General features: G+C 46.7%; 1 protein-coding gene across 2 annotated transcripts in view; it reads left to right on the forward strand.

Annotated features, from left to right (window-relative positions):
* Positions 1–26,201, forward strand: part of bic (bicaudal) — a 33,290-nt gene extending 7,089 nt beyond the window's left edge. For both annotated transcript variants that reach the window (XM_037432454.2, XM_037432453.2), the window contains exons 3-6: positions 4,981–5,094; positions 8,160–8,268; positions 11,970–12,062; positions 25,771–26,201. In XM_037432454.2, coding sequence (XP_037288351.1) covers positions 4,981–5,094; positions 8,160–8,268; positions 11,970–12,062; positions 25,771–25,886 — 432 coding nt within the window. In that variant the 3' untranslated portion in view covers positions 25,887–26,201. The remainder of the gene's footprint in view (positions 1–4,980; positions 5,095–8,159; positions 8,269–11,969; positions 12,063–25,770) is intronic.
* The last annotated feature ends 1,603 nt before the right edge of the window (positions 26,202–27,804 follow it).

Raw genomic sequence — 27,804 nt, forward strand, 5'->3', positions numbered from 1 at the left:
CACACGGCAACCCAAGTATCAGCAAGCGCTAGTGCGGCGACTCCCTCAACATAGACATCAATAACGTTTTCCGGCGAATATAGAGGCCTTGAGAATTGCGCAGAAGTTGCAGTTCTTGCCTCCGGAACTGCACTGATTGTTTACCTCCTCAGGAGGTGGTAGACCACGCATAGGTGATGGCGATCGGCGATGCAGGGATGGGAAACGAGCACTTGATGAGTGGCGATCTGAGTCGGAGTGCCTTTGTTCAGATGCAGATGTGATGGCATGCTGCGGCGTGTAGGTAGGAGTTCCAAAGGAGGCGTACGTAGGTGTGGGACGGCAGCAGCAGACACATGCAATATGGCCAGCAATGCCACAACCGAAGCAGACTAAGTCATGGGTGCTCCACGCATCACATGGACGAAAAAAAGTGAGGTAGGGGCCTGTAGACTGGAGGCGAGGCGGGATTAGGTAGTGCTGAAAACAAGCATGGATGCTGCAGGAGCCATGCGACCATAGCTGAGAGGTGAAGTTGGCGCAGGTGGTGCGTAGTCGGCAGTCGAGAGAGGGGATGGCAAGGAAGGGCACGGGTAAGATGCCGGAGTGAGTGATGAGGGTCTTGAAGGTGGACCATTTGGCAATGGCGGTTTCGCAGTTGGTGAACCAAAGCTTAGCTATGTCAGCCAAGTAAAAGATAATGTAGCTGAGCTTAGAATAGTCGTCCCACTTGTTGCTGGCGCTTACGCGTTCGTACGAGGAGAGCCAGTCTTCGACGTCTTGCTCAGCACTGCTGCGGAAGATTGGCAGGTCCCGTTGACGGGTAGCGCCGGGGCAGGGAGACGGGACAGCCAGTAGTGCGGGCTGAGCTGGGGTGGGCTGGTTGGTGACGGAGTCGGTCATGTTGTGCGGTGGTCTTTAGGCCAACTTTCAAGAGCGGAGCTCAAGGTCTGTTTGGGGATCTTGGCAATCTCCACCAAATGTGATGAGGTTTATTGAATCAGAGAGGTTGCAACGGAAAAGAGCCGTACAGCAAGGCTGGGAAATGCGGCACAGGTTCTCGCGCAAAACCGAGAGCAGGCATTTAGTCCTCCTCCGAAGGTGCATACGCATTTATTTATTTATTTATTTATTAGAATACCCTCAGGGCCCGTAGGGCATTACAGAGGGGGTGGGTACAACATATATAACACACAAGAAAAAAAGACAAAATAAAGAAACAAGTATCAGATGCGCAAATCAGGAAGGCAACATAAGTCAACTAAAAATGTATAAGAATTCAAGCACATACAAGACAAAGATAGATAATGGAAACTGCGTATGGTTACAAGCATTGCTGAGAAATTGCAGTCTTGAATAACAAAGGGTCTGTTATTGATACAACGAAAGAGGGAAGGTGGTTCTAATCGGCGGCTGTTTTGGGTAAGAAGGCTGCTGAAAAGAATTTGGTGCGGCAAAACGGAATGGCAACCTTATGCTGATGATCAATGCGCGATGAGTGGTATGACGGTTGTGAAATGAGGTCTCGCTTCATTGATGGATTGTGAAAAAATATCTTATGAAAAAAATGCAGTCGCGCCAGTTTCCTCCGGACAGTTAAATTGGGTAGGTCAAGGTTAGATTTCATTTCTGATATGCTAGCAGCACGGGAATAATTAGAACAAATGAACCGAACTGAGCGGTTCTGAACATGCATATGCATTGGTGCATATGCTCCACCACAGCTGTCTTAAAGTGACATTAGCTGCAAAGTTGAAAGGAACTTGAGCTGGGAAACCGAATTTAACCTTTATAAACAACTCAGCAAGCCCAGACGATGAAACGAGTCTAGGTACATTTTTGCACGAACGGCCAGGATTTTGAATGTGGCAAAATGTTTCTCATCGGACACCCAACAACCTCCACGATCTAACAAAAATTTGGTATGAAGCCTAGTGAGTGGCCCTTCAACACTGAAGAACGTGGTGGTTATTTTGTAAGCATTCAGTGGTGGACAGAAATGCTGCTGGAGGACGAGAGGGAACCGCACAGGATTGTTCAAGCCTAGTCTGACAGTCGGACATGGGAATAGCAATTGGAAATGGCAGTGCTGTCAATTATTTTTGGCTCAGAGTGGGCGGAAGCACTGTTTAGTCTCCTAGAATAGATGTATTGTAGTGTGCACATATCCCAAAGGAGTACGGCCACTAGCGTGGGTTTGGTCTTAGCGAACCGCAGGGCACGCATTAACCATCGCCGTGGTGAGAAGTAGATACTGCTCAAGGTCGCAACACTTTATTGCCTGCGGCAACAGCAAAACGTAGTACAGCCCGTTGCAAAAGCGCAGCGGGAAAGCAAATGGGCTTGCGCCACGGGCGAGAAGCACTACACAGGGGTGTTGCGAGCACGTCTCCGTGGTAAAAGTGATTAACGGTGACACCGGGACAAAGGGCTTTGTTGCTCGAGCGAGGACAGACTCATTGGCTTCCGAAAGATGCGGGTCTGCGCAGTTTGACCATGCACTAAGACACCGTACCGCTCTTCGGCCTAGCGTACGTAAAGAGGCAACAAAAAGGTGAGCGTTCGCCTCTGGCGCGCCGCTGGCGAAGTCCGACGAGCCCCAAACAATGGGAGTCAACGAACAGAAAAGAGAGTGCATGCTTACCCGTAGCTGTCCCAGAGAAATCTGACTCACTCCTGACGCGCGCGCGCGATACCTCTCAGGAGACTGCGCGCGGTGCCACAGTCAACATCTACTACCAGGTGAGAGGGGTTAAGCGTCGCTTCTCGCTCTCCCAGCGCGGCAGACCACGGGAGGAGGGGTCATGTCAGGACATTAGAACGGCAGAAATAAGCAGCAAAGCCTGCGCAAAGGCAGCGGGCTGGCCTCAATTCCCACAATATAAAGATCTCCGAATCTGGATCAAACACTAGCGCTAGGGTTAGAGAATCGAATGAGCCTGCTTTGTGTCAGGCCTACTCCAGTGCTGCATCGGTAGGTGGCAAAAATCGCAACGAGCACCCCGATAGTTGTACGTCTCATGAAATTGTGACATCACTTAGTGTCCACTCACGTTAACTACATGAATTGATCAAGTCATTGAGTTCTTGAATAGTATTAAGCTTTGAAAAAGATGCCTGCCAACCTTGATATTCTGTAACAATAATCGAATTTATTCATGCACCACCAAACATCTCCTGAAATTGCTACACCACCTAGCATTTATTTAAGACCTTAACACCAATAAATTCTTAGTCATTGAGCTTCATTCTGAAGCATTAAAAAAAAGTGCCTGCCTATACTGTTGTATGGCTATAATAATTCTGTATTCATGCGTTGAAAGCATTTCCGAATTCCCCCAGCTCACCTATTCTAAACCCTTTTAACAAAAGTTGTATGTCGGACAATCAGTATGTCACGCTGGTATTGTGGGCACAAATGTTCAACATACAACTTCAGTTAATGTCGGTTTAGAACATCCCCTGTTTTTTCCTGCATTCTGTACTCAACACGGGTTATATTAGTATGGTTTCAAAATGGCACCTGAAATTTAAACTACACGGGAGACCCGCTCAAGTTTGCCCGGCGACGCCAGCGCTTGCTTTTCCCCTGCCAGAAAAAGCGCACAACAGTAGAGCGTTCCGACCATTCCGCTCCCTTTGGCTTCCACGCATTTACGAAGCACGCGCTGCACGTGAAACGTCCATCGTTCCGCGATGTCACCCCAACAGAAAAGGGGGTGACATCGCTGCGTCGTCAACTGTCACAATAACAATGCAAACACGGAGAGGTCGACTCCACCAGTGAAATTCTACCGATTCCCAAACCGATGGTACGAAACAAGCAGACGACAGAAATGGATTAAAGCAGTGCGCCGAAAAAAGTATGTAAACAATTTTTTTCATAAACATTAGCACGCGCACAATATTCAAAATTACGTCTGTTAATTCCAGCGTCACCGTTTCTCTAATCTATCGAGTTACTGGGAGATGCACGTCCCCATCTTAAAAGTATAGATTTTCAACGCCCGTCTTTAGAGCACTGTTAAAAAATAGTGAATAGTTATTTATGCTGCTACTATTATTCGATATTGTTGGGGACGTAGTAGTTGAAGCTGTGTGCACATGGGGTATTGGTAATGTGTTTTATATTTTTAAATCTACGTAGCGCCGACGGAAGTGTGTGGTTGCCAAAAGCTTGGACAGCTATGAAAAAAAGAACAAAATGCATTAGCCGTTGTTGCACGTCCGTTGGCAGATACAGTGAACTAGTTGTTACTGAGTGTGCAGGGGCAGCCCGAACAACACGGTGCATTTTTGATACGTGACCAAGATAAAATGCCTTTATAGCAATGCGCTTAACCGCTTAACTTAAAGCACCGCTTAACCTAAAGCACGAGAAGCGGCCTTACCCATCCATCCAGGAACAAACATAGTGCATAGTACACAGAGTAAACCAAATAAAACAAGTATATAATAATGAACGTACAGAAAGTTTTTATTCACCTCTAACGTTGTAAACAGCGTCGTCTTTCACTTGCGAAACGCACTTCGCTCTGACGAGAACGGCGTCGTCTGCTACAACTTGCTTCGCTGCCCTTTTACTAAATTGCTGCCACGGGAAAAAATTCCTCATTTGCGGCATCCTAATAAATGCGGACAGAGCGCACCGCATGCGACGCGAAACTCTCAAAAACACGTGCAGAACGCGTGCAGCGCGCGTGCAAAGAAACGCGTTTTCAAGGCAGGTTGAATGGGACAGCGGAGGGGCGAAGACTCGAGTAACCAGTTTTCTCCCCGCATTGACTGACAGCGCCACGCTCCCTCCCTCGGCGTGGGTCTCCCCTACACAGTCTACTAGAAAAGAATTGCATATTTGAAATCTGCACACAAATATACACTATGATGGTTTCATTCAAATCGATTGAATTGAAAAAATTGAAGTTTTCAGGTGCAGCTTCGCCCCATGAGAAAATGTACCACTAGGTTAATCAATAAAAGCACTCTTCTATCTCTTAACAGGGCACGGCACGCCGGAAGAAAAAGGTGGTCCACAGGACAGCCACAACAGATGACAAGAAGCTGCAGAGTTCCCTCAAGAAGCTCACTGTAAATAACATCCCTGGAATTGAAGAGGTGAGGCTGTGAGCACTGATCTCTGCTCCAAGTACAGTAAAAGCTTGTCAATTTGACACATGCTATATCGGAAAATAGGATAATTTCAGGAGTGTTTTTCATTGGGGTAGTTTTTCACACATTGTAAAAGAAAAGCAGTGCAACATGCAGTGATTATAAAATAAAAATGGTGCAAAATTCAGATGCATTCTTCAGTCCCGGCAAGTCTATGCATTGTTCAGTGGCATAAACTCCTTGTTAATTGCCACATTTTGCTGTAACTTGGTCTGTTAGGATGATTCACATAAAACTCGGCGCCGCAAACGTCCGATGCAAATGAGCGGAAGCGGCCTTTGCGGACGACAACCAAAGCGAGGCGGCAGTCTACATTGCTGTCATCAGGTTGAAATGTTTGGTAACCCCTGTAAGGACATTTCGTTCAAGTTAATCTCTGTTTACATGAGTCACATCGGGAGTGAAGTTGTGACTGGCAAAAGTTGCCGTGTTTACAGTGTTTTGTTTAGAAGTACATGATCTTTGTATACATCATGAAAGGGAAAGGGTATTGACATACCATATTTACTCGCGTAATCCTCGTACTCCCATAAATAATTCTCGCATCCCCCCACATTGCCGAACAAAAATACGATTTTTTTTCTTCGAGTATTTATCGCACCCTCAGAAATTGTCGCAATAATGTCGTGTGGTCGTTTCAGCTGTTGGTAAACTTTATTGCTTCAGAAGGAAACTGGGGACGATTCTGTTAAATAGCCATCGGCCCAATACTGACACCCTACGCTTACTTTTTGAGGGCTCCGGTTGAGTGACGAACGCTACTGCAACGCCCACAAGCTTTGCGTAGGGTATTGTAATTCTAGACTATTTGCTTGCACTTTTTATGCCTCAAATAAATCTTGCCTTGTGTTGAACCTCTGCTTTTATTGTTGAAGTAAATTTTAATTACTACTTCTCAAAGCTTGCGGTTAGTTGCTGGTGTAAGAATCCAAATTTGCGGCCACTTCGTTTTCTTTTTCGCTCTGTACGTTTTCGTCGAAAGTTTTCCCCGCGCAATTCTCGAACCCCCGAACTTGGCATTGGTTTTCCGCCGAAAAAAAGTGCGAGGATTGTGCGAGTAAATACGGTAATACACGTTTGTTTACTCACAGTCGACGTCTGATTTCCTGGACCATGCGGGGACGACGAAAATGTCCGGAAAGTCAGGCAGTCTGAAAAAGCCGATACAAGCGAAAACGCAATTTTTTAATAGTTTTTTTTGGTGACTGAGAGGGTCACAGCAAGAGTACGAGATTCTCCTTGCAAATCAGCGAATGCCTCGTTTAGGCGGCTCTGCAAAGAACTGTCTGTATACAGTTAAATCTGCTTATAACGAATTTCTCAATGTAACGAAGTTTTTATTCTCTGCCGTTGCTTCATAGAAGAGCATGCATTTGCTATCTATATGTAACAAAGTAACAGCGGGAGACAACCTTGATATAACAATTTTTCGCATGGACAATGCATACATCTTCCGTGGTGGCGTGGCGCACACGTTGCAATAGGCAAGTGAGAAGCTCGTCCTTGCCGTCGCAGGAATCTGTGCGGATGTGCTCGCTCATCCTTCACTGTCCAGAGAGGTTCTCTCACTCCCGCCGGGCGCGTGCGTGAAACTTCTCGCGAGACTTGAGCATGTCGCCACATATATTGCCGGGAGGTCAGTGTCACTCCTGCTCACCCAGCGTACCGCAAAGGAGGAGATAGTCATGTACATGACAGTGGCAGAAATAGGCGACAAAGCCCATGCAGTGTCAACAGGCTAGGCTCAATCCCCACACATTCTAGCAAGACATTCTGTCTCGCTCTCTGCTTTTCTAATCAGCCTAATGGGAATAAAGTTCATATTTCGCACTCATGAATATTTGGTCGAGGTACGATTCGAGCCAATGTGGTTTTCTTCAACGGAATCTGAATGTCGTAAGATGCAGGGTCAGCGTAAATGTGCTCCGTATAACCAATGTTTTTAATACATTATTAAAGACGATAGTCTTTCCTGGGAAACTTCAACGCAAAAATTTTCGTCAGTTTGTCTGTACATGAGTCTGTCCGCTCTTAACGGTACCCTAAACAGCACCTAAGTGGCCAAACGATACTGCAAACGGCCGACCCTATCCGCAGCGCCCACCAATATTGTTCAAGTGTCAGCTTTCATGCTTGTGCGATTGTCAATTAAATAGCAATTATTGCCAATTTGAGGCACCATAACAACACGTCAACGTTATGTATGTGTATTTTTTACTAGAATTGGCATGCATAACTAATTATAAGGACCGTAGAGTTTATCACGCTGCGCTGACCACGCAACACTTGCACGAAAAGGCAAGTGTTTTCAACGCTTTGCTAAGACGACACGGTGGTGGCACCTACCCGTCGCCTTGCGTTCTACACCTTATCACCTGAGACGGGCGCGCTCAGCGCGCGCCTCGTTTTCCAGGATAACTGCCAGATAGCGCTTATGTCTGGCATATGACGTGACTTGATGCGCTCGTTTGCCTCTGCTGCACGCTCGAGGCACTCAACGCAGTGCCTTCAGAATACCATTCACAGATTTTCTTGCTCAGAACATCAAATGAACATTTTGTTCACTCTCCAGATGCAAGACTTTCTTTTTCGACGACATATGCACTGTAACATGCAGATATTGGGCCAATTTTTCTGTGTGGGGATCTTGCTGGGACTAAACTTGATTTATCGTAAAATTTGGGTTGTTGCAAAACAGGGGGATGTGTAATTCATGTTTCACTGTATACCAGCATGCTCAACTCGCAATTACTCGAAATATGTGAAAATGTATTGGAAAATTTGTGTCAAGACTCCTTTAACTGTACCCGACAAAATGGAAAGCTCATTGTGCCTTTAACATGATTGGGTTAGAAAAGGAGATGGTTAGAAAAACCATATTGTGTAATGCTATTGTACTTTAACTGAAATATCAATGACATGATGTTATTTTCATTCAATACTAATGGCCTCAGTCCCAAATAGTGCTCAGCTCCTGAGCCGAATGCTTTGCTTGGTTTGTGCATATGCAGGTAAACATGATCAAGGAAGACGGCTCGGTGATTCATTTTAACAACCCCAAAGTCCAGGCTTCGTTGGCAGCCAACACATTTGCAGTCACTGGCCATGCTGAGACAAAACGTAAGTACCATGTGGTGGCCATTTTATAAGGAGGAAGCGTTTGGATCACAGTGTCTTCATCACGCTCTCAGGAATGACATTCCTGTTCCTTTAATGTTTCTGATACTATATGAGAAAATTCTTATGGGAACAGAGCCAGTGAAGCGTTTCTCTCTGCACAAAGTAAAAGTTCATAACCCAAATGTACTGTTGACAATTTTTCAGACCTTCAAGAGACTGCAAAATTGTCTGGGAAAATCAGGCAATTCGAAGAAGCAAATGTGCCCTCGAAATGCTCAATTTATTGCTTACTATTGAGATAGAGGGCTGAAAAAGTGATCGCTTGCATCAGCTCAGCTGTCATTGTCGTCGTCGTCATCCTCGCTGTCTTACTCCGGAAGCACTTAGCGAATGATTTCCTTATTTATGAGGCCAGTCCACAGTTCTAACTCTTTGTCAACACACGCAAACTCTGAAAACGAGACATCTAGGGGAATCTGGAAGCCCGCAGTGCGAAGGTAGTCTATGAGCTCCTCGCTTTCATACAGCTGGTCATGTCGCTGTTTTCGTCCAGTGGGGCCGCCCCGCCGCGTTGGTCTAGTGGCTAAGGTACTCAGCAGCCCGCGACCTGCGGGCTGCTGACCCGCAGGTCGCGGGATCAAATCATGGCTGCGAGGGCTGCATTTCTGATGGAGGCAGAAATGTTGTAGGCCCGTGTTAAACAAAATGTTGTAGGCCCGTGTTGTAGGCACGTTAAACCCTACATATCAATCAATCGTCCAGTGGGGCCGACTCTCCTTTCAACACAAATCCCACATGGCCGGTACACTTACGCAGCAAATCGACAGAGTATGCTTTTCCGCTGCTGATGCTCACCACCACATGCGGGAGCAAGCGTGACCAATAGTTCACTTTGAGTGTGTGCTCGACACCCTGGTCCATTTCTTTAAGACACTTGTGTTTGTTAGCAAGAACTCGACACTCATAGCCTTCAAGCTGTTAATGTGGCCGTATTTATGTTTATTTACATAATACTGCAGGCCCAGTGAAGGGCCCAAGCAGGAGGGACGTATTTACAAAGCTCGTAATAAGGACAACAGAAGATCAAGACCATGAAAAGCGCGAAGAATAAGGATATAACTCAAACAATGAATGAGAAAGACATTTAACACTTTAACAATACAGGTCAAGATACAATATGTTCAATTGAGTCTATGATATTTATGAATAATGCTGCTAATTGATTCCATTCGGTTACAGTGCGCGGGAAAAAGGAGAATTTGAAAATGTTAGTTCTAGCATTGAAGGACGTTAGAGAGTCGAGAGTCGTTGGAGAGTATGTAGCGGAGTTGTCCTCAAACAAGAAAATTTTGCGGCTTCTAGATCGAATTTGAGATCTAGTCTTTCGACATACCTTTCAAAAGTATGCCGAGTTGCCCAGGCCTTTTTGCTAGCCTTGTACAAAGCAGGCAGGGACTTTACACCTTTGAAGCATCTCAGAGCTTTTGACTTGTTCTGTGCTTGACATATTGTTACCGATTTGTACTGTAATTCAGTCCTTTCTGCGTTTTCCATCATTGCAAGGGTCGTTTGCAATGGCAGGAGCCTTTTCTCATCAGCTTGAAGAAAAGTCCGGTCTTGTCACAGTTGAATGTATTGTCTGGGAAATACTCCTGTAAACGGGACAGCAGCTTTTCAGAACGGTAGTTCGTAACGGTGTTATGGTCGGCAAGCACTTTCACTGCACAGCTTTTTAAAACTGAGGTTGAAGTGGTTATTGAAGTTTCTTAGCCAGCTGTCACTGACCTGGAATCCTTCGATGTTCATTTGAAGTGCCATCGTCTAAGCTTTTTGTTTGAGGGGGCCCCCGGAGACGGGAACCTTGCTTGGCATTGTTGACTTCAGCCACACAAGGAGGGCCTCCTCGAGCTTTGGGTAGGTGACTTGGCTTACATTTTTTTGGCGACATCCAGTACACTTTTCTGCTGCCTTCAAAAACTTGTTTGTTTTTCATGTAGTCCTAAAAGGTCTGTTTGGAAATTTGAAACTTTTTCACAACGTCTGCCTGCGATTGACCACTTTCAACAAGCTTGACGATGGCAGCTTTCTTCACGATCGACATGGTGACATGCTTTCCCCGCTTCATCGGAGCTCTCGAGCCCGATGATCACATTGAGGATCTCTTATTCATTACAAATCGGCACATTGAGTAGCTAGGCGACACGTGGAACACATAGCGCACGCACAGGCGAACAATCCTCAGAGGGGGTCAGGTCCATTCAATGATGACAGCAGAGAAAAAAGAAAAAATGTTTGGCAGTGGCGTGGCGCTGATGCGGAAATAGCATCGATCCAGCAGTTCCAGGTGTTTGGGATAGCCATCCTAGCGGAGGCATCGATGGCGCGCAAGGCCAGCACCGGTTCGAGGCTATTAGAGGAAGACGTCAACAAACAAGATGGCGACACGAAAAAATGGTAGTCTGCTCAACTGACGCTTGGCAAGTCCGAAATATCGAACGGCCTGTCCTTTTGTGGGAAATGGGACCCAATAATGAAATATGTTAGTATTAGGCCTAGAGACACGATTTTTTCAGGGAATATCCATAAAAAAAATTACTATTGTTATTTTATGAATTTGGGATGTGACTTGCATAAAAAGTAATGCATCAAAAGAGCTTTAATTGAACCTGGGAAAACTGGCTCGTGTTTTTTCAGTCTTTGGGAAGAACTGCCTGGTCTTGTGTAAAAATTCGCTATGAATTGAGCGTGGTTTATGCCCAGTCACGCGCATATGTACCGTCCTGGGACAGTGCAAGGAAGTGCATAGACTCCGTGTTTCTGACAAGCACGTTTTACCAAGAGGTAGTTAGCTTGGCTGCAAAATCGCGGCGAAACTAAGTGGACGCACCCTCTGCTCAATCAACTTCGTAAGCGGAGTAAGATGTGTGCTCTACGCTCCACTGCTTGCATGATAGTTTTGCACATGTGCTTTACACTTCCTTTAATGATTTTGTGCATTAATCACTACCATATGCCAGTCTGACCGCTGCGAACCATAAACGCTCTGGTAAAGGTGCCTAATGGGCATAGAGTCCGAACTCTCATACTGACGGTGTAGTTCTAACCAGTGCCTTCTTGTTCCGAGCCCAGATTTTACGGCTTTCAAAGGCGTGTATGAAGACAATTTCAGACTAGAGTTTTCGGGCATCTCGATATTGTGGAAAAACTACTGGCACAAAGCAGAAACGCAGAGTGCGAGCCCAGAAGCAGGCGCACACATTAAGACAGTCACAGCATTAAATTCATCCAAAGGAAAAAAAAATCACTTGCCGCTGCGCCAGCCGATGGGTGACATGAGAACGGTGCACTCTGGAAAGCGTACCATGTGAGAGCCAATCAGGAACCTGAAAATGACCCTGGAAAAAAAAAACGCGACAGTGGTCACTCAGCTTGAGCAATGCCACTTTGAGAGGGCGCAAATTATGTACAAAGAGAACAGCTTCAAAGCTAGCTCATGATGATGGCGCTCTGCCCACTGCGACGCTTGTGGCATGCACGCGAAGTTCGAACAAGTTTTGTTCTTTTAGGGGCATTTTACTGCTGCTGGGGTGCTTTGAAGGCCTGTTTTATTGCGGTTCGAGACTGAATTTAGCATTCCTAATTTGAAAGTAGGTGCTCAGAAGTTCTGCTGCTGTCTGCATCACTGCTCCTATTGCCCACAGAAATCACAGAGATGCTCCCTGGAATCCTGAACCAACTTGGGGCTGAGAGCCTGACGCACCTGAAGAGGCTGGCCAGTGTCCAAAGTGCAATGGGTGAGTATTCACATTGCATGGCTTGCTTTCTTGTTTTTCAATGCAGTAGCATTAATGAGCACGTTTTGCAGAAGTTACAGTGCCATTAGTTGTGAGTGAAACATCTTGTCCGTGACTGAAAAAAATTAAGAAAGATGCAAATGAAATGAAAATTTTAGGTTTGCAGTGAGAATTAGACCCAAGCCGCTTCTCTGCATGGCAAGCAGGCCTTCTATCACTGAACCGCATCATTGCTTGAAACTGGTTTCAAAAAAAAAAAAAAAAAAAAACTGAATGTCATGTAGTGGTGGGAGCCTCTCTAGAACACGTAATACAGTGCAGTTTAGTTACAGGGATACCACATACTATAGCGATTGTCTACTCTTGTTACAACGGACTGCATAATCCAACAAAATGGGTCTGTATTGTCCGAACTCTGTGCAAGGGGTAGGGGGTGCGTCATTGTGGGATGATTATTTCGATTTTGCTCAGCAGTATGCGGGCAGGCTAGTTATGGCCTGCGACAAGTCTTGCAACGCATACATATGTCGAAAGAGCGAGATAAAGGGGGACACGGGTCTTAAAAGGTTTTCAGAATCTGTACCTTTCTTCGCACCTATCGGAGAAGTTTCTAGCTTCTCGCGTCATTCTTTCTGACACAAAATCAATTTATAACATCCCTGTGAGATGAATGTGAGCGCAAATTGACTATAAAATCGCGCTTTTTTCGCGCCGAACTGTTGCCGTTACACACAAGCTATTGTGTTCATCTTGGTCTCGTTTGGAAGGGTCGTTTTTCCTTTTCAATTTCTCGCCACCACTGGCTCGCCTTGCTCATTGGTTTTTCAGCAAAAACGCGACATCTAGAAATGCTCACGCGCGATTCTATTGGCTGCTTAGGGCACGTGACAAAACCTAGGCATCCCATTGGCCAAGTGGAGTTTCCGGCGTCTGCTTCCCGATCGTGACGCACACATGCGCCATTTTGACATGCGCCATTTTGTCATGGTGCTACTGACTACCTGCGGCAGTAAAGAAGTGCCGTGCTACAATAATTTGTGAAGTGGGTGTGGTGATTGTTCGTTTGCTGTGAACTTCAGAATGAGCCCCACTATGACCCAGGACAACGACGATAACGAACTCGACGCGATCAACGGCGGTCGCCGAGTCACCGGTGTAGGCCTAGCTCACGTAAGAGCCCGTTGGTTGCCGACAACGTTACTGAGAACGGCTGTGTTTTGCAGCTTCTTCAGTTAGAGGACGGCAAGTAAAAAGCAGAAGTGAAGCTACAAGAGATATCAATCTTTGTAGTGACAGAATGGAAGCGCAGTCTTACCGCTAAACGCGCCGATGGCGCGATTCCCCCCGCCTGACGAAAGGACCTTGAACTGCGCGACGGGTCGTCAGAGTGGAGTACGCTGCGCGTCGACGAGCAACAGCAAGTCAATCCGTTCGCGGTGAACGTGCTCGCCGCCCCCGCAATGGAGGCTACTGGCAACAGGTAGCCTGCTTTTAACGATGCGTTCGCAACGTTGTCGCGATCTTCGCTCAAAAATGCGGCAGTCTTACGTGAAAAGGAAACTTAACACCTCGGCACTCGCGTAGCCTCGAAATTGATGAGCGAGGGAGCAACTTGCTGGCGACATTTACGGGTAACTCATTCTGGAAAAGCCGGAAAACATCGCCGTGTTATTCGACGGATCGCGGATGACGCACGCACATTCGTCGCACATCGCCGTCAGTACAGTTACCGAACTGATAAGCGGCCTCACGGCAGACGAGCACACGGTGACAACTTGCTACAGGACTAGAAGAAACGACACGCTCGTGCAAGCAATCAGTCCTGTTACATTCTCGGTCTCTGTGCATATTAACTGACTAGAAGTATGTGTGCCGTGATATTTTTTCCTCGGAACGGCGAAATTAAGTTTTAACAGCATTATTCTCGAAGCACAGATTTTGACCACTTTCTTTTGCTTGTACGGTAAAAGTGGACCTAGGACAGCTAGAGCTGTAATTGTTATTGCACAATGTAGCTAAATGTGCACAGAAACAATGCTGGGAGCTTATTTAATTGGACAGCTTCATATTTTGTTAATAAAAAATTTTTTTATTTGGTTACATGCAATTAACTTTACTGCGATGTAATTCGAAAAGTACTCGTTCAATTTTCGATCAGCTTGCAGCATTGCACTGCTTAGGCTTTCTGGCATTCATTTATATGTCAATGGCTATGTGATTCTAAATACATACATTTTTACATTAAAAATGTTAGAACTCTTTGTTTTCTTCATTTTCTCAAAATGGCAATTTTGTACACCCTGCATGAAAATTAATGCAATATATCGGAAACTATTACAGATAGCAGAATATTGTTTTTTGCAGCATAAAGCTGTATGTTTGGAGCACACAACATAGGAAGCAGATTTTGATTTCTCTTGATGCAAGTTTTTTAAACTAGTCTTTTGTGTGACCACACAATGGCGACATTCAGAGCTGTAAAATTTATTGTTCTGTAAAGTAAGAAATAATGACCCAATCAAAAAGTGCTTCCTATGTTGTATGTCTTATGCTTTCTGCTGTCAATCGCTATGTCATTTATAAATTTTTGATAGGTGGTTATTTTTTCTATTGTGGTAAAAAATATAGAACTTGTTATCTTGATTATTTAATCAACTAATGAAGCAACAGAAAAAATAACTTTATTTTTAGAATCTGGAGAACAAACTAAGTAAGCTTGCCAACTTTTGTCACATTTAGTTCAAGAATAAATGAAATAGCCCTAAGACCCATGTCCCCCCTTAATGCACCCCATATTTATTATCAAGCAAGGAGGAGGTTCATTAACACTGGCGTCTTTGCTGCGTCGCTTTCTCTGTTAAACGCTAGATTTTTATTGCTGTCGCCAACACCGACGAACGACCCTCAATTGTGACCATCTCCCAGGCCCCATCATTATGTCACGGTTCAGGCAGTGGTTCATCGAGCAGAAGCAGCGACGACCTTGTGTACGCTGCGCATTTTGACTTCGACCTCATCGCCACCAGCTCAAGCGATGAGGACAGCTTTGAAGAGGGGTCAAACCAAGATGCTAACGACCTCGGCATTGTGGCAGACGCTGCAGACGACCTTCCGCAAGGATAAACAGCTTTATTTTAAGAGAGTTTGGCATACAGGCGTCTGTTGATGCTGCATTCATGAACAAGTGTTACTTTGTGCAGGGGATTTGGTAAAGCGTGCAGATTTTGTTTGCTAGTACTCTGCGTGCATGCTCGACTTTTGGTGCTGAACATATAGTATAAACCGGACTATAGGTCGAGTGGGAATATAGGTCGACCCCCCAAGTTCAGGTTACCGAAAAAGAAAAAAAGGAAAACAACCCAAAACTGCCGAACCACATTTATTCGTGAGTTGGGTGCACCACACCCCGATCGTCGGAGCTCCCCTCAACCACCATCGCAACTGGATCCTATTCGTCCGACGAAGCAACACTGTCTTCTGAAAACGACTTTGTTGCTGGCCGCCTCCCATAGTGCGTCCCCCTCCGTGCGATCCAGCGAGTTGCTGATGCAACACTTCTTAACAGCCTTTTTCACCATAGAATCTGGCAAGGAACGCCAGGCTGGAAAGCATCCAGCCACAAAGAGTTGCAAGCGGAGGCCTCTGTGGGTGGCCCGTCGGTGTTTTTGGGTTGTTGCCGGACATCCACTTTTGGTACTCTAGCCGCACTCGGTCCTTGAACGGCTTGTTCAGCACAACATTGAGCGGCTGGAGGGTGGACATCATACCACCTGGTATCAAGGCGAGGTTCATTTTCTGTCGTCGAGTGTGCGTTTCACAGCGTCTGATAAGTGACCACGAAACACATCCAACACCAGCATGCTGCGAAGACGCAGCAGTGCACCTGCCCGACGGTTCTACACTACTCTTATCCGTTCGAGCATCATGGCCTCGTCCATGTATCTCTTTTTGTTGACGTGAATGACAACACCGGGTGAGAACACTTCCTTCGACATTGTCTTCCGTTTGAAAATGATGAAGGGCGGAAGCTTTCTACCATCTGCTGTGCATGCCAGCATGACAGTGAAGTGCGAGTGCTCGTTGCCAGTGGACAACAGCTTTACATCCCTGGCGCCGCACTGCGTGATCGTGGTCGACAAGGCCTGTCAAACCACACGGGGTCTCATCGGCGTTGCCAATCTGCTCCATCGTGTAGTCGTTCTGCTCCCGAAGCTGGTTCACGAAGCGCTGAAAGTTTATAAGCTTCTCCTGGAACGCCTTGGCCAACTTCTGACAGATGGATGTGTGCCGCCGGACAGAAAATCCTTTGCGTCGCATAAATCGACACACCCAAGAGTTTGGCACACGAAACTTTTCTCTCGCGAGCCCAGCTTCTTGAGCGTGTTCCACGGCTTTCTTACGAATTGTATCCGCGGTCACTGGCAGCGAGCGCGCACGAACTTCCTGCACGAAGTGCGCTAGCTTATCCTCCAGCTGCGGATGAACGGCACTTCGTCCACGAAACGACATCTTTCGAGGATTGCACATCAGCAGCTTCCCTTTGTGCGCCCTCCAATAGCGCACGCTTTTTTCCCGATACACCAAAGCAGCGCTGAGCAGCCATATTCCCGTTCGCTTCTGCGAACTTAACATTTAGTTTAAATGCAGCCAAGTACTGCCTCCTCGTACCGCTACTCATATTGAGTGAACGAAAAAAAATACCACTAAAAATGCAGCGCAATCTCAAGTGGAGCGAAAACTCTGAACAGATCGGAAACAAATCATGAACACGAAAAAAACAGACCGAGAGCAAAAAAAAAACAGCCTGCGATTGGATTTGGATAAGGTTACGGCCGCGTCCAGCTTCTCAAGCACATGCAAGCCACATGTTGCCAGACAGCGATGCACTTTCGGCTAGGCACCGCTATATAAGACGAGGGGCGACTTAAGGTTAATATTTTATTAAAAATATCTCTACTTATATTCCGGTTTATTCGGTGATAAGTAGTCGTAACAATGCTGCGCATTGGGAGTTTTTATCGGTTATTGCGTGCAGCGTATGTAAATTAGTCGATGCGGACGGCATGTCGGTGCGGCACTTTGGTCGATCACGATATACATTTCGGTTGAATTTTCGCTTAAACTCTATGGATTGCATTCGGTTCCAGTAAGAAAAATGGCAAATTTGACACTGAACCATGACTCTGTCTGTGAGTAGTTCCAATAAATATTTATTCATAGTGGCAAACGGCATACACGTTGCACATCTACAGGACACTTTTTGTCAGATTGACAAAGATTGTTTGCTGGAAGTACCAGGGCTGCATAAGTGATAAGGTGGCATTGTTCAACCGCTGCAAGTCATTTAGTTCGAGCAGCAAGTTGAACAACACAGTAAAAGCTCTTTTGCAAGTGCAGCTGACCATGGAACACGATCTTCCTCCGGAATGCAGACCATGCAGCAGCTCACTACATCACAGCTAGCGAGTGAGCCAACGTTGCCAGACTCTCGGGCTGCTTGCTCGTTCATTAACATATCCAATCATAAATTTACGGCACGACCAAATGCGCTAAAATTTTACCAACTATTCTAAACATACAAGGATCAACCCGCATAACACAGATTATGCTTGACAATCTGGTGTCATGACCCCTTTAAGGGGAAACACTGCTCTTGGGACCCGAAAATTCGCCCATAAATCGAATTTCCCAAAAGTGTCATTTTCTTATTCTTTCTACCATTGTGCACTAGTGTGCAAGTTTTCGCTTCAAAATCCCGCATAATAGCGGCATAACAGTAAATCAAAGATGCAATGGCACACCCTAGCCCTTTAAATTAAGGACAAATCACACTTATTTTGGCTGCCTGTAACTCTTGAACGGCCCACTCCAACGATCATGTAGCTAAAATGGCGTAGTCTGATTGGCTTAGGGCGCTGTATTTGAAAACCTGGCTTCTACGATGAACGTGCTTGGAGGACTGAGAACTACTTGGTGTATCAGATCAGCCGAAGGTGAGCCAAAAGGAAAAAAAAGTGCTAACAGCATGACATCACTGGCTTCTGCAAGCGAGCGTAGGTGCTTTGGCACCCGATTATGGTGATGGAAATGATTGCGGCCCACTCTGCAAATGCACGGTATCTCCGTGCTGGGGCATCCTACATTGTCGGGGCAGGTAATAGCAGTTCGCAAGATAAGGGCATGCCGTCGTTCAGCTTTAGAGGCGATAATCAAGCGACCCACGATGATGCAACCGTCAGCAATTCAATTGAGAACGACAGCATTCTTCACGCTGACTCTGTAGCCTTGTGCAAGTTCAGAGTGAAGCTGTCACTAGCAGCGACATAGCCCAAGTGAGTGCGCGTGAGCAAGTCATGCCTGAACATCAGTTGACACCGGCGACAGTGCAAAAGACTGCGGCTTTCACCGATGCAAGCAACACGTTATATCGGCCTTCGCCGCGGACACTGTAGCTTCGTATTTGAAAGTGACGATGGCATGTAACTCCCTCAGAGGAGATAGTGAAAAGTCCTGCAATGCTTTAAGATCAACATTTTATATTCACACGTGAATAGGCACTGCAAGCTTTGACTAAGCATTTTCATATGCCACTGTCTTTGATCACTACTAGCATTCAAGAGAAAACTCGCCTCCAAATTAGTCGATGCAAAAAACATGAATTTCTCGATGTATTGAAAGTATTTGTTACACGGAAATCAAATTGCATATTTGAAATCGGCATGTCAAAATACATAAAGATGGAAATTCGATCAAAATTCACACACAAAAAAAATTTAAGTAGGGATGCTTCCTTAAGGGCTAGTTAATACGAATAAGTTAATACTTCGTGCTAGCAGGGACCGATTTTTCTGTTTTGTACCTCTTAGTTGTCCTCTTCAAGCACTTTGTGAGTTTCACATCTTGGCTCTGCTATGATTATACCCTAATCCCTCGTTAACTTGAAGTCTTAAAACCCAGGGAAAATTTTGAGATTAATGTATTTTAGGTATAAGCAAAGTTGTACTAATCGTCTGGAAAAATGAGTGCTTTAAAAAAAATCGCTACTACCGTAAAAATTCGCATATATTTCGCGTTTTTTTTTTCTAGATTTTAAGGCTGGTGCACACCGGCGACTAGCAGCAGTCGCGCGACCATTTGCGACTGGTCGCAACCAGTCGCGAACGGTCGCAAACGGTCGCAAAGCGACTGCGTTGGCCAGTCGCTTCTTGACCGATTTTTTGGTCGCGCGACTGCAGTCGCAAAGCTGCTTAACCAATCAGCGATGCTCAATTTTTTTTTCATTGCGCTGGCTTCCTGCCGCCAGATACAAACGAGTGCGTTCCTCTAGGTCTGTGGCACCATGGCCACCACGGAATACTTGGCTTGGAGATGGCGGGCCGCAGCAACTCGAGCAAATTGTCGAATTTACGTGGTGGCATTCGCAAGAAGCTAAACACCGTCAAAGTAAAGAGAAAATAAATTGTGCACTGTCTTTTCCCCGTATTCGGAAACTTTTTTTTGTCTTGAACTTGACTTGTCAGCGCATTCAACGCAGCGTGTTTGGAAGGCGTTTGTACTTCATGCCTTGGCAACGACTTAAGAATACACGTTCGAGACGCATTTGTGCTGCATTGTAGGCTGTGGCAAGTCAAGGGAAATTTAAGGATGGTTTCTGAATACGTACGACTCTCGGAAATACTCCTCGTCGTGTCAGCGCAGCTCTGAAGGTAGGCGGCTTGCATGGCCGGTCGATTCCCGCGATCGAAAGGATGGTCACATCCACTACCGGCTTTTTTTTTTTCTTTGGAGGCATCTGTGATGCCAGCGCTGACACCATGGCACAGTGCATCAGCACCATGAAATTGTCTTGTTATTCGCTTGAATCGAACTTGACGCTGTTGGGAACGCTGTGCGAGAACGGACTCAGCTGGCGGCGATCAGCTGATCGCGCCGGTCTCAGGAGTTCTCGCTCATAACGAGATCCGGACGTGACTCTCCGGCTTTGCGACTTCCGGTCGCTCGCATGCAGCCTCTGTCGGTGTGAACATCAGTCGCTTTTTGGTCGCCAGTCGCGAATGGTCGCGCGACCGCTGCCAGTCGCCGGTGTGCACCAGCCTTTAGGGTACGAAGTATCAGCCTGTACTTTATGCGAGTCCCAAAAATTTTCTGCTGGAATTCAGTTTGGTTTTGGCATAGCATGGTGCTATCATCATCAAGTGTTTGTGCACTTCTTTGCTAGGTGCTAGGTAGGAATAGCGGGGGTAGCAGGTGTTAGCCTCACAGACCCAGATTTGCAACAGTGGTCAGTGGCTTTTGCTTCAACTTGGCACGCATAACGACGGCCACAATATTGCTCCTGTGATTTTATGCCATGTCGGCACCGTGGAGTCAGTACTTGGCTGCTTTTAATAGGAAAGTTATGGCTACTGCCGAAACCATTGGCAACTGTGCCACGGAGCGGCAAGTTCGGAGTCAACGAGCAGAGTATTCGTGGATCGCAGAAGCAAAAGGACACCCTTTTTGCTTGTAGTGGCCAGCAGAAAAGTTTTGACAAGCCAGAAAATGGAGTGTTTTTTGACGTGAAACAAGAACTTGCAGACTTTGTGTGGAAGGAGCGAGCTGCACATCTCGCTGTTAATGTCAAGCTGCTACAAGCAAAGGCAAGAGAGATTGCCTGAGACAAAGGCATTCAGCCGGAGGATTTCAAAGCGAGCAAGCATTGGGTGTCTCTCTTTATGTGCTGCACTGGGTTCTCCCTACTTCAGCATAGTATGTAATTGTGTTGCCAGAGGCTGTCCATTTCAGCTGGACCAGAGCGGCAACGGGCATCAAATGCCACTCTACCTGGATATTACCTCGATGCTGGACCAGAGCGGCAACGGGCATCAAATGCCACTCTACCTGGATATTACCTCGATGCTGATGGTGCATCAGAAAGGCTCCAGGCAAGTTATCGTGAAATCGACTGAGAACGAAAAAAACTTGGGTGACTGTAATGTTGTGCTGTACTGCAGACGGTCGCAAGCTACCAACCTACGTGGTGCTGAAACGAAAGACGCTGTTGAAGGGGAAAAGTTCCCAAAAAATGTCGTCGTCAGCTGCCAAGACAAGGGGTGGATGGACGAATTGCTAGTGCTTGACTGGATAAAGTCAGTGTAGTGTTGATGGCCCGGAGCACTGCTGGTACTCCCTTCAATGGTTGTTTGTGCTTTACTGGTTTCGGTGTCCCGTGACCAACTCTGTAAAGCGACTGCTTCTCAACTCCCTCACCAAGCTCGTCATCATCCCTCCCGGGATGACATCACAGCTGCAGCCATTTAAGTGCCATGTCAAGTGCCTGTACGTGGAGTGGATGAGGTCTGGAGACTCAAAAGTGACACTTTGCCGCACGGCTAAAACGGGCCTCACCACCGACGCTGTGCTCGTGGATAGTTGAGGCTTTGGGCCTGCATACTCGGCGTGCTCGTTAGCCACACGTTCGAAAAGTGCTCCATCTTGAACGTGCTTGATGGCACTGAGGATGGTGTGCTGTGGAAGGACATTTAAGACAAGGGAGCTTTTGAAGCAAGTGCGTCTGACGACGATGAATGAAGATGCCATTAAATGCTTTTTTTTTGTTTTACTTTGGCTATATTCGAGTGAAATTTTTTTCTTCTCGGGTTTATCCCCGAATTACACCACGGACTATATGCGGGGGTCCGAGCTATATGCCGGCTTTTATGGTATATACCGGCTCTTAGCGGCAGTTCCTAATCTTTCTTCTCGTGCAGGAAAAGAGAAAAAAATAATATACAAGAGACTGTAACCAGCTGGGTTTTGTTGCACTACTATTTTATTTAGCAGAGAGAAAACTGCCTAATGCTCGTCTGCTTTGGGGTGGTACTCGAGCCTAGGAAGGCGTCCTTCAGCTGCTTGACGCATCACATCAGTCTATCTTCCCTGTCACTGCACTCGACCTTATTTCGAAGCAAGTGCAGCAAATATCTAGTCTCAAAAGATGTCTGCACCTCGAAGTGGTTCGTCGTCGCCGTAGTCTCCGCCGCCCCCTACGTTAGTGGCCGTATGAACTATTTTGGCCTCCAGCATTTCTCCAGTCTCCGCCACGTCCGCTCACGCAGCGCGTACTTTAGAAAAGTCATGTCATTTTCGGCGGAACCTTTACCTCTAAGCTTGATGATCTCTTGACAAACTTCCTCACAGTCTGTGAAGTCGTCTGTCTCTGCTTCTGGCAAACTTGCGGCACGTGGAAACCCAGCGTGCGCAAAGCGGTAGGCGATAGCTTCTGCGCGAAATCGCTGCCACTCTGGCATTTCGCAGCCATACCATCTACGCCATTTCAGTGTCTGGGAACTTCAACCCTCGAACTCGCTTCCGCTGGCTGGAGAAGCTCTGCTGACATTCATCCAGCACTTTCTGCTTGTTTTTCAGCACCGTTGAAAGTGCAGGCAAAGATATGCTGAATTCTTGTGCGATGCTTGATTTTGTTCGGTTTCCTTTCTCCACATCCTTAAGCAATTTTTTTTTTCTAGCGTTAGCATGGCGTCTGCTTGCCACACTCACGCTAAGTTGCCGCTCCTCACAGTCAGCGGAAAATCTCTATCGCTCTGTTTGCTCAGATGAACAGGGAAAATCACAAGCACTGCACTCGCAGTTAGCGAAATATCCCTACCACGTGGTTTGTGCAGATTAACGAAATCATACCTCAGGGAAAATTACGTGCACTACACGAAGTGAACGAGACAAACTATGCCAAGCGTGGGTAGAGGGCCTCCCTGCTCAGTGCATGTGTCACATGATGTGCCACAAGACTGCTTGACAAAGTTGAGATTTCGCTGGGCTGAGACTATGCGCACTTCGCGTTCATGGAAAGCATCGACGTAGTGACAGCCGCGGCCAAATTGAAAAAAAAAAAAAAAAAAAAAACAAGGGACTTCAGGCGTGGCAGCATCACGCGAATCTTGTAAAATAGTGCAGCGGTGGAATTTCCTTCTACTCCCAGTCCAGATTTAAAGTGATTCAGTATTTGACCCCAAAATACTTCAAGATAAAAGGAAAAATGTACGTGGGACATATAACGCGGAATTTTGACTTAGCCGATGAAGTGATTCAGTATCTGACCCCAAAATATTTCAATATAAAGGAAAAAATGTATATGGGACGATTAAGAAAATGTTAGGTGCCGTAGAATTTTGACTTAGCCGATTTTAGATATGCCAGTTGAAGTTAATGAGGTACAGTTAAACCTCGCTATAATGAGATGGGCTATAACAAAATAATGGATATAAAGAGCAAATCCTAATTCCCCTTGAAAGTCCCCTTACAAACCAATGTATTCAAAACCTCGTTTCAACGAGGCAAAATTTGCCTGTTATGGGATATAAAGAACAAATTTTGTTAAGAAGTAAAATTTTGAGCCGATGTCACGACAGTGCACAACGCGAATTTGAGATGGCGCGCAACGCAAGAACTGTATTTAGCAGTTCAAAACTCCCGCCACGCGCCCTCCAGCAAGGCGCGCAAAGCAGACGGCACGCGCTGTTTCCGGAGGAGAGGTCGCTGCACGTGCGCCGCTTGGCTACCACCGACAGCGGAGCGCTCCGCGAAAGTCTCGCCCTTTTCTTTTCTTTTGTGTCTTTATATTCTTCCTCTCCCCTTTCTCATGGCGCTGAGGCGCGCTTCTTAATCTTACATACCTCCTTCCCCTTGAGTAACCGATTACTAGAGGGCAGCGCAAAAGAGCGCCCCTTCTCCCCCTTCCTCTTCACAGTCACTTTCTCTGCAAGTGTTGTCGCTCGCCGACGTGAGCCGCGTTGCTTTTGCGTGCGTGTTTCTTCTCTTTTTCGACCGCTTCCACCTTATTTTTTATTGTGCTGCGCTCGTGATTCCAGCAACATGAATGCGCCAGGCGGGAAGCGAACGCGCGTAACGCTAGATCAGAAGGCGGCTATGATAAGAGCCGTCGAATCGGTGACCAAGAAAGGCAAAGTGGCAAGAGACTTTGGCGTATCGACGAGCACACTGTCAACCATCTTGAGCAAGCAGGAGTCCATCATCGACGCTGTTGCACATGGCGTGAAAGGAAGCGCTAAGAGGATGAGGGCACCTGCCTTTGAAGCGGTCGAAAGGGCCGTTTTTAAATGGTTCTTGGACACGCGGGCCGTGAATCTGGCGGTGAGCGGCGCCTTGCTGCAAAGAAAAGCGAGAGACTTTGCCTGCATCATGGGCTATGACAACTTCGTGGCAAATTCGGGTTGGCTCCAACGCTTCAAGGAGCGCCACGACATTGTCGGGAGAGCGGTCTGCGGCGAATCGCAATCTGTCGACGAAGCAGAGGCTACCAAGTGGGCGAAAGAAAACATCATGCGGCTGCTAGAAAAATACAGCGCGGAGGATATTTTTAACACGGACGAAAACGCTCTCTTTTTCAAGATGTTGCCACACGACGTTAGCCCTCAAAGGCGAGCCGTGTCATGGCGGCAAACAAAGTAAGCTGCGGATCACTGCGCTACTTTGTGCAAACATGACCGGCTCTGAGAAGCTGCCAATTTTTGTAATTGGCAAAAGTGCATCCCCTCGCTGCTTTAAGGGAAAGAGGCAGCTCCCAGTCAAGTACGTAGCCAATCGCAAAGCCTGGGTGATTAGAAAGATTTTTTCAAAATGGCTTTGCGAATGGGACGAGAAGCTGGCAAAGGCGAACCGCAAGGTGTGCCTTGTTTTAGATAACTACACCGCCCACCATACCGCTGCCGTGCTTCAAAACACTGAGCTGCTGTTCCTTCCTGCCAACTGCACAGCAAAAATACAGCCGTGACCAAGGCGTGATTATGTCGCTGAAGGCAGGTTACCGCAAGCGTGTGATAGACAAGCTCGTGCTCAACATGAGGATGACGCGAGACACCGATGTTGACTTCTACGCTGCGCTCGAAATGCTTCAGGCGGCGTGGATTAGTGTGACGGCGACCACGATCGCAAACTGCTTTCGACACGCCTCGTTTGCCGGCGCACTAGACGCCAGCGATGAGCCATCAGACGAGCCCACTGTGCCGGACGGTCTTGCCACATCAGAAGTCGCTGCATCATGGACGGCACTTCGTGACGCTGTTGTCGTGCTTGACAGCGAGTCGTTTTGCGACTATGTGAGTGCGGACTGGGAAGTGGTGGCAACAGAGCAGCTCCTGGATGATGATATTGTGCGCGCTATCAGTGATCGTAACGAAACCATTGACGATGACTCTGTCGACGAACAGGAGACAAATGTGCCGACGGCGTCGGAGGCATTAGACGTGGTGAACGTACTGCGCTGCTACTTCGGCACTCACGAGGGCGGCGAAGATGGCTTGAACATTGCGGCCGCAGCTGAGCGAGCCATCGTCGCATCGGGAAGATGCATCAACGTCCAATTACGGACTTCTTTGCAGCTAAGGCTGCCTGAAATGCAAGCTGTGTATGTTGAAGTGCATTAAAACAGGTGCATGACTTTTTCCTTTTTATTTGGGAATGCGGTTATTTTGTTGCATACCACGGTGCGGCGGTATGCTACTTCGCCCGCTATTTTTTTTGGGGGGTAAGTACAGTGCGTAATATTTGCGGTAAATGCCCGCTACGGCTATAACGAAACATTGGTTATAACGAGCAAATAGCGGCGGCCCTCCAATTTCGTTATAACGAGGTTTAACTGTATTACTGTAATTGCATTGGCAGTGAAAGTGGTGTATTTGTTTCGTTTCAGTGAGCCATTCAGAACAAAGTGGAGGTGCCGGCGCCTGTGCCGGCGACGATGAAGACGACGATGTTCCAGATTTGGTTGAGAACTTTGATGAACCTTCGAAGGCTGAAACACTCTAGGCTGTTCGTTCGCCAAATGCAAGCACAAGGACATGCAACATTTTGCAAGGGTGGGCTCGAAAGCAGCAAGTTACGGAACATGAAGCAACAAGGTGCTCATCAACAGCAGCATCGCTTGCAAATGCTTGTGGTTCTCCCCGTGTTTTTCCTCGCGGTGCCACGCTGGCATTGTGTGCATATGCAGGACTTTTTTTGTTAAGTGTATCATCATTATTAATAGTTTGCAGATTGTTTTGGGGCTCTCTGGGGAGGCATGTCGAAAAGGCATTGATCGGCAAGCACCGAAAATAAAGTGCTGCAAAGCGAATCTGCCCACATGTGGCTGTTCCTTCGCGGAAGGGTGTGGAGCACCTTGGGGGCAAGGCTGGCTGACATTTCCTGTCATCACAGTGGGGTATGCCGGACAATTGGTAAATCCCACTGCTCTTCTCCACCAAACTGGACAAAGACAACAGATGGCCGACGCTATATTCCCTACATGCTGTAGGAAATGGGGTATGCAGGGAGGAAATGCCACGTTGGGGTAAGCTGCATTCCGACACAGTTTTCCCACGTTAGTCGAGTGGAAGCACCCTTCCCTAAAAGCCTGGTTCCAGGCTTGGTATCACAAGTGTTTCATCAAACAAATTGTAACACTGCCTGCTTTGCCCCTCCGTGGGTTTGACATTGAAACATGCTTCATCTCCCCTCCCGTTTGACATCACTGTTTCTTTCAGTAGTTGTATGGGTGTGCGGAGGAAAACTGGTTTATGTCCACTTGTCAGGAAAATGTGTGAACAAGGAATTTAATGAAACACCACAGTGCATTTAATGTGAATTCATTGTTCATTCCACTCTGCCAAGGTGTTTTACCAGTGAAGCTGATGTGGTGGTTGGTAGAGTTTGTACTAAGCACAAATGCATTTTTGGGCGTATATGTCTACTGGGGCAATGTAAGCCATTGCACATAACTTGGTCGTGTGACAGCCTTGAAGAAACTGAATGTTGCTTGCAAGATTCATACAGCTGTGGCTGATAAGGCATGTTATTTGAATGTATTGCCTAATAATTACGAAGGCCACATCATGATATAGGATGTTGCGATCTCGCGCAGTTCCTCGCATAGAATGTAATGGGTCTTATGTGCTACAAAATCACTGACTGATATGCTATATACAAGCCAAACAGCGCGAGTTATGACCGGAAAGGCAATACACTAACAATTTACTAATCTGCTTTTTGTGTGTGCTATGGACCATAATCCACAGCATACGATTCGCCTGCGTGCGTTGCCATGTATTTGCTAGTCTTGAAAGAAAGAATGGCATTACACATGCTACAGAGGTTCCGATTTGTTTAGCTGTGCCTTAAACAAGTAATGTCATCATGCTTACTGCCAATGCGAAGTCAGGCTAGGTCAGCCAACAAAGGAGCGGCCCTCACTTTGTTGTTTGCAAACCCTCCTTCTGGCATCCGTTTGGTGGCGTAACACTCTGTGCATTGGGAATGGCAGTCTAACATTATGCACTGGACTCTCAAATACCCGAAACTCGCTTAAACGAAAATGCCTTATTAACGGAACTAAACGGGCTCATATGGCTGGATTTCTATGTCCTGCGCAGTTAATTCATCGGTTGATCGAAACAGTGCTTATTGGTCACCTACGGTTAAACGGCACAAACTCTAAACACAGCATAGACTCGCTCATGCCAAAAGTAGTCTTACAACCATGGCGACACCTCGAGATCGAGACAAGCCAATCCAGTAGCCATTCTCGCTTGTGGCTGTTGGAGCAGTCAGCGAGTCAATTGTGCGTTAGTCCTATTTGTGCAGCTAAGTGCGGTGGATCACTGTGTTATTTTAGCCCGATAGAAAGGAAGCAGCCGCACCATGCACTCTCGCTTGAAAAAAAGCTGCAAATTCTTCTGAAGCTCGATCG

Source organism: Rhipicephalus microplus, chromosome 10, assembly GCF_043290135.1.
Source record: "Rhipicephalus microplus isolate Deutch F79 chromosome 10, USDA_Rmic, whole genome shotgun sequence".
NCBI lineage: Eukaryota > Metazoa > Arthropoda > Arachnida > Ixodida > Ixodidae > Rhipicephalus > Rhipicephalus microplus.